At 44.9% G+C, this 7,500-nt stretch overlaps 1 protein-coding gene across 4 annotated transcripts in view; it reads right to left on the bottom strand.

Moving 5' to 3' along the window:
* Positions 1 to 7,500, bottom strand: part of LOC134458306 (fibrillin-2) — a 174,354-nt gene that overhangs the window by 42,094 nt on the left and 124,760 nt on the right. For all 4 annotated transcript variants that reach the window (XM_063210537.1, XM_063210535.1, XM_063210538.1 and 1 more), the window contains 5 exons: positions 7,098 to 7,223; positions 4,421 to 4,546; positions 3,693 to 3,845; positions 3,196 to 3,267; positions 2,798 to 2,923 (listed from right to left, as the gene is read on the bottom strand). In XM_063210537.1, coding sequence (XP_063066607.1) covers positions 2,798 to 2,923; positions 3,196 to 3,267; positions 3,693 to 3,845; positions 4,421 to 4,546; positions 7,098 to 7,223 — 603 coding nt within the window. The remainder of the gene's footprint in view (positions 1 to 2,797; positions 2,924 to 3,195; positions 3,268 to 3,692; positions 3,846 to 4,420; positions 4,547 to 7,097; positions 7,224 to 7,500) is intronic.

The raw sequence follows: 7,500 nt of genomic DNA on the forward strand, positions 1-7,500 counted from the left end.
GTGTACTGGTGTGTTAGACTACAGAGATCTTGTTTCAGATTCAGTCCAATATCTGCAATAGATTCATTCTGATGTTTTACAATTCATACGTCAACTTTTCTTGGATGAACACACACCTTTTGGACTCCATTTCAAGAAGAAAAACTCTTGAAAAGTTCTTGAACCTACCAGAAGACCTATCAAACTATGACTGTTAATGGACACCAAGAGAGTGAAATAAACGCTGTCCTTTTGATTATGTAGAAACATTTCGTGGATGTTTTTGTAGTGTTTGGTTTTACTAGTATGCTGAGCACCCATATGAGCAGAAGGACTATTTCTATTGGACCTCACAGGAAATGAGGAAGCCTTTTCTTAAGACGGAATGGCACCGCACGTTTCCTGTCAAACCACAGTGTGTGGCAGTGTGTGTGTGTGTGTGTGTGTGTGCGTGTGTGTGTGCGCCTACGTGCGCGCATGTGTGTGTGCGCGTACATATGTGTGCAGTGCGAATCAGTGCGAAATACAGTAATCTTTCTCTCCATCTTAACGTCTCATTGAGGTAATACAGGCCTGACATCTAGGAGAAGTAAAATTGAAGTCTCTACTCTCAGCATGCCAGAAAGTGTGTGTGTGTGTGTGTGTGTCTGTGTGTGTGTGTGTGTGTGTGTGTGTGTGTGTGTGTGTGTGTGTGTGTGTGTGTGTGTGTGTGTGTGTGTGTGTGTGTGTGTGTGTGTGTGTGTGTGTGTGTGTGTGTGTGTGTGTGTGTGTGTGTGTGTGAGATATTGCGTCCTAATTCAGACAGACTTGAAGCACGGGAGGTGGGGAGGATAAATCCAATTAACTGTAAATCTATATGGAGGACTTTTGACAGTTTCCTGGCCACCACGCTTCATAAAGACAACTGTAATAATCAATAGAAAAATAACCATGGGCTACATGTAGACCGTGCACAATGACACAAAAACATTCTCTGCTGACCTAAGTAAGATTGCAAGGATTAGAAGATTAGAATAGTTGCTGGAAATTGTATCCAAATGTACATTTTTAATGTTTTATATACAGCAAGCATAATGCAAACAAGATACTATTAAAAGAGATCACTACAGTATGTACAGTAGAAAAACATGCATGATAATAGTAATAGTAATATTTGCACAATATGCATAATATTTTTGTATACTGTATAATATTTCTATCTCGAGACTGTTCCCTACATAGAAAGAATAATGACTATATTTATTTATAATATTTATATCAGAAAAAAACCTGTAACCCCAGTCTTGCTATACTTCTTCATTCCTTTCTTTCTGACGTGCAAAAGCTGATCAGACACAGCAACACTAACAGCAGCTGCAATGTGCAGTGAGTAGGCGAGTAGGCGAGTACTGTACAAGCGATGCGATGTGGGCGGATCCCGAGTTGAAAATATTTTATCTTCGAGCGAGACGAGTAAGCGAGTAACCAATTGGAATGCAGAGTACGGTACTTCTCGCCTGTTCATTGGCAGTTAAAGCCGCGGGAACTTTTAGCGAACGTTCCATGAAAGAGAGGCGAGTAGGCGAGCAAGCGAGAAGCTAATAAATAGCAGCGATGTGTGTGTACGGCCCTTTAGTGTAGTGGTGGCTAGTGGGCGCAATCTCTGTACTACTTTAGCACACTAGGCTGCTGTGTCTGATGTTCGAAACGTAAAGTAATGACAGCAGCTGAGAGAGTGAGAGGAAAGTGCCGCACAATCTGATTTTTTAACAAGGATTTATTACCGTATGGGTAATAATAACGCTTTGTTTCCACAGATCACAGAGCCAGGAAGGACACTTTTCTCACATCTTTCAAGCCCAGATCGCAATAAGCATCTCTATTTCTGGTGAGTGTCTGCAAATCTTCTATTAGGACAGGAGCAGCAGCAACAGTGATATTTGGTGGGTGCAGTCTACCACACAGGGCTGCTGCAGCTGCACACACACACACACACACACACACACACACACACACACACACACACACACACACACACACACACACACACACACACACACACACACACACACACACACACACACACACACACACACACACACACACACACACACACACACACACACACACACACAGTCTGCTTGCCTGCCAGTCACATTTTCCCCTCATTGTGGTGGTCTGTGGGTCGGCTGAAGCAGCCAGAGAGCGGTGAACCCCAGTATAGCAACCACTAATTACACCCTGTGTGTGTGTGTGTGTGTGTGTGTGTGTGTGTGTGTGTGTGTGTGTGTGTGTGTGTGTGTGTGTGTGTGTGTGTGTGTGTGTGTGTGTGTGTGTGTGTGTGTGTGTGTGATGTGGGGGATTCAGGGAACTTGCCACAGGAAGAGCCCTTCTAGTGGTGCACATTCAGGGGGGCAAGAAAGTGTATGTGTGTGTGTGTGTGTGTGTGTGTGTGTGTGTGTGTGTGTGTGTGTGTGTGTGTGTGTGTGTGTGTGTGTGTGTGTGTGTGTGTGTGTGTGTGTGTGTGTGTGTGTGTGTGTGTGTGTGTGTGTGTGTGTGTGTGTGTGTGTGGCGCAGTGTCCCTCTAATGGAGATTGGCAGCAAAGACAACAGACCCACCAGGAACACAATAAACACAGGAAGTCTAAGAGGAGAGAGAGAGAGAGAGAGAGAGAGAGAGAGAGAGAGAGAGAGAGAGAGAGAGAGAGAGAGCAATAGAGAAAACAGGCTCCATAGAAGGTCTTGCCAACAACTAACACCCAGGGCAATACAAGAAATGTGTATTGTGTGGTTGTGTGTTGGCTGTTCCTGATTTCACACATAATGTTGTGAGACTGACCTTCACACACAAGCAGCAGGTCGTTGTAGCTGAAACCGGTGGGGCATTCACAGCGGAAGCTGCCGATCTGGTTGATACACACGCCGTTGGCACAGATACCCGGGATCTCACGACACTCATCAATGTCTGGAGGAAGAAAAAGAGAAGCAGTTCACAGATGATGTTGAGTGTATGTATAATATGGATGAGTTTGTGTGTGTCAAAGTGCATGAAGGATGATTTTGAGTGTGTGTATAATGTGGATGTGTGTATTACGCGCGCGCAATACCTGTATTTGTATGTAGTAACATTATGGCATATGTACTGTACTGTACTGCGCTTATTATATAATCTAAATGGCTGTTGAGAATGTGAAGTGGTGTAAACTGGTGTGCTGAAGGTCACATATTGAGGCTCACCTATGGCTTTCCCGGTTTCGATGTCCAGTTTGAACCCTGGCACGATGTTGCCACAGAGGACTCTGTATTCATCTGAAACATTAAAAAAATGTGTGAAATGATGAGCTCCTGTTCAGTTCACCAGTGAACCTGCAGGGCCTACTGTATGTGGAATAATTAGTTCCCATTCAGTTAACCAGTGAACCTACTGAAGGTCTTTAGCCGTGAATACAATCAGAGAAGAGTTGCATCATGTTTGCCAGTGCTGGTCAAGATGCAAAAGGCTGTCTGATTTACTACTGCATCTGTGAAGGGTGCATGGGGCAGCCGTGGCCTAGTGGACGATGACGAGGGTGCATGAGAGTAATGACTGCTTACTGCCCCACCCACATTTTTCCATAGGGATATGGGATTTGAACCTGCTTCCATAAATCTAATCCAACAACCTCCAATCCAATCTGCTAGGCAATTTAGAGCCTAATTAGCATAATTCCACCGTTCGAACCTGACCGTCTTACCTGTGGCGGGGGTGGGGCAGGCCTCGCAGGGCTTGTTCCAGGCCTTGCCCACATTGTAGGAGCAGCAACAGAGACGACGCGTCAGGTTGAAGGCCAGCTCGTTCTCACACACAGTGCCATTGAAGTTCCTGTAACACAGGCTCTTCCTCATGTCTAGAGAGAGAGAGAGGGAGAGAGAGAGAGGAGAGAGAGAGAGAGAGAGAGAGAGAGAGAGAGAGAGAGAGAGAGAGAGAGAGAGAGAGAGAGAGAGAGAGAGAGAGAGAGAGAGTTTTGAAGGGCCTCCTTAATTATAGGCATAAGGCCATGACCCACTTGATTGAAATCATCACACAAACCCACAGATCACAGCCCATTATCAACATTGGTCTGTATGTTTTATGAGTGTGTGTATATTGTGTATATTGTGTAGTGGATAGTGTGCACATCCAAGAGAATTCATCAGCAGGTGCCAAAAAACATGTATTTACAGTAAGAGTAAGTAAGAGTAAGAGTAACTTTATTAATCCCCAGGGGGTAATTATGGGTAACGGCAGCTGCCCCGGGCAGCGCCCCAAACAAATTTAGAAGGATGAAGGATCTGCACACTGCTGGCAAAAGACTTAATTTATTGAGGGTAGCAAGCAACACTGAATAAATGTAGTCTTTTGCAAGCAATGTGTACATTGTCCCTTTCATAAAATAAATAAACTCAAACACAAACAGTCCCACAGTGGCAGTGCTGTACTCACCCATGCAGTTGTTGCCTCCATTGACCTGCATGTACTCCTGTGGACACACGCAGGTGTAGTTGCCCAGCGTGTTGTAGCAGGTGCCGGGGCCGCAGATGCCTGGGTTCACTACACACTCATCAATGTCTGATGTGCGTGTGAGTGGAACAGGGATAGCAAGGAAAGGTACACAAGAAAAAAAGACATCAACCCAACTGGCACAGACATTATGTACATACAGTATTGATGCATACAGTACTGTATTAAGTACAGTGTGTGCTGTACTTAACTGTACATGTATGCTCACATTAAAAGGCATCTCATCTTCATGACACATACATGTATTTACAGTCTTTAGCTACCGAAAGATACTTCCACACCTACAGTAAAAATCTCATCATAATGAAAGCCCAACTGGGAAACTTTGTGACACTCATTGTGACACAGCACTCCACAGCACACAAGGGAACACTGCACACAACGAAATTGCATTCATGCTTCACCCGTGCGAGGGGGCAGCCCCCAATGGCACCCCAAGGGAGCAGTGCGACGGGACAGTACCATGCTCAGGGTACCTCAGTCATGGAGGAGGATGGGGGAGAGCACTACTTAATTACTCCCCCCAGGCAGGTCGGGAGCCAAACCGACAACCTTTGGGCTATAAGTCTGATGCTCTAACCACTTACCCATGACTGCCCTAATCACTTCAGTAGTAGCTATCTACTTGTGAATTACTGTAGTACAATATAGTAGTGTAGACATTTTTTCCATTCCATCTCCCGGGTAGTGAGCACCAAAGTACGAAGTTTTGAGTGTGAAAGCAGTCCTATACAGTCCCCCCAGGAAATCGCGATGTTGCGATCGCGTCGTTTTTCGCAACTTCAATGAATTTCCGCGAATTCTGCGCGAGAACGCAACTTTAACCAATCACCGCGATTTCCCGCAACTTTGAACACTTTGAACCAAACCATGTTGCGCTGAGTTCACTGACGTCGACAAACTTCCTTTCAAAAAGGATAATACAATAAAAAATACAATAAAAAAGTAACCTAGCAATCAGTCCCAGCACTTTACTATGCATGTACAAAGTTGTCGGTGAGGGGGAAAAACTAATAAATACGAATGTAGGAAACGCCATGTTCTCATTGCGCGTCTGCTCGCATGGTCACAGGAGGGAAAATGTATGACTAGTCTGGCATAACCAATAGGCCTACATTTTTAAAATGTGCTAGGCCTACATAAATATATAATTAACACTTCATGACAGTCATCTACATTAGGCCTACGCCAAGTATAGGGCTCCTACAACAAGATGTGTTTTCTTTTTTCTAAAGCGGTCCACCTGCTGGACCACTTTGGTGACTTGTGCGCATACAGAAGGCAACATTTTCCCTCCGAATTGAGATGCGCAAATGCCTTGTCCACAACAAAGGAGTAATTTCCATCCTTCATTGTGAATGCTGCGTGCGTGCCTGGCCGATATAGTAGGCCTAATCTCTTTCGCGCAAATTGGGCTATGGCTGGATACGAGCACTTGGTGACCGTGGTGACCGTGTCGTCAAATCACTTTCGTTTAACCTGGCGCGGTCAAACGGACAATTAACACCGAACATGAATAAAACCGTTGGAAAGCCGTGGAGTAAGTTGGGAAACTACTTTCTGTCTCTCTCCCTCCTCCTTCTCTTCCTTGTGACGGTGCGGTAGGCTATTGATTGACAGCTGAGACCTCCGTTTAGTCTAGTCGTGATTTCATGAACCCATTTTCATTTCATGAACCCATGTTCTACAGTCGACGTGGTGTTTTATAGATAACCATCTCGTCGTCTTTTATATTCACAATATAATTTCTGAGCATTATTCAGTAAGCACCATTCACAACAGGAAATCTGTGAAGTTCATCCTCGTTACATTGAATGATGATCATCAGTCGTTAATTGAAAGCCGGCTGACGGCGCGGGAGAACAAAAAAAACCCTAGGCCTATGCCTTCTTTCGAAAGCGACCCCTCCCTCTGCTTTTTTTTGTGTGCTTTGACAAGCTTGAAAATTAAACGCCGACACAGGCAGGCAGGCTATGTGTAGCAGACGACTCACATTTACCCAGGATTTTTCACAAGAGTTCATCGCGCACCCTCTTCAACGTTGTGACATGCCCAATTCCGCCCGCCTAGTTAATTATGTAGCCAGCCCCTTTTTTTTTTTTTAAAGTCAGGAATGGATATCGACATGATACGAAGTTTGTATGCTTACAATTTGAAACGGTGATGACATTTAAAACCGAGTCAAACGACCATAAACAGCATTGTAATGAAGGGTGTCGTAGCCTAATGGCAGCATGAAAGAGATGGAAAACTTTTGACACGACTTTTCACGCGACATAAAAAACTCGCCCTGGCCGCTTCCCTGCTTTGCTTATGGACCAAAATAATATAAAAATGGAAATAATATAAAAACACCAGAGGACTGGAATGTTGCAGTGTTCTTTGGCCTACTTTCAAGCGTGGGGAAACACATCAAAAATCGCAACAAAAATCGCACCTTTCACTTCATGCCGCAACAAAATCGCAACAACACAGTAAGAAGCTCCGCAACTTTTATCGCGATTTTCTGGAAATCCTCTTGCACCATCTGGCAATTCCGACCGCGATTTTTTGAGAAAATGCCCGCGATTTCCTGGTGGGACTGCCTATAGTACTGTACCTTCACAGATGCGGCTGTCTACATTGAGGTAGTAACCAGGAGGACAGTCACACTGGAAACTGCCGAAAGTGTTGACACAGTTGCCCCCCTGGCACAGACCTGGCAGCTCCTGGCACTCATCAATGTCTGTGTTAGAGAGAAAGGACAATCCATTACATTACATTACATTACATTACATTACACTTAGCTGACACTTTTATCCAAAGCGATTTATTTAGGTGCAGGCTATTGGTTACATGCCCAGGAGCAATGTGGGGTTCAGCGCCTTGCTTAAGGGCACTTCAGCCATGGATGAAGGTGTTGGTAAGGGTGGGGTTTGAACCATTGCGCCATGGCTGTCCCCAGATTGAGCCAAGGCGGTCTAACCTGGTTCTCGCACGATGGTTGTTACTAACCATCTGGA

This window comes from Engraulis encrasicolus, chromosome 11 (assembly GCF_034702125.1).
Source record: "Engraulis encrasicolus isolate BLACKSEA-1 chromosome 11, IST_EnEncr_1.0, whole genome shotgun sequence".
In the NCBI taxonomy this organism is placed as follows: domain Eukaryota; kingdom Metazoa; phylum Chordata; class Actinopteri; order Clupeiformes; family Engraulidae; genus Engraulis; species Engraulis encrasicolus.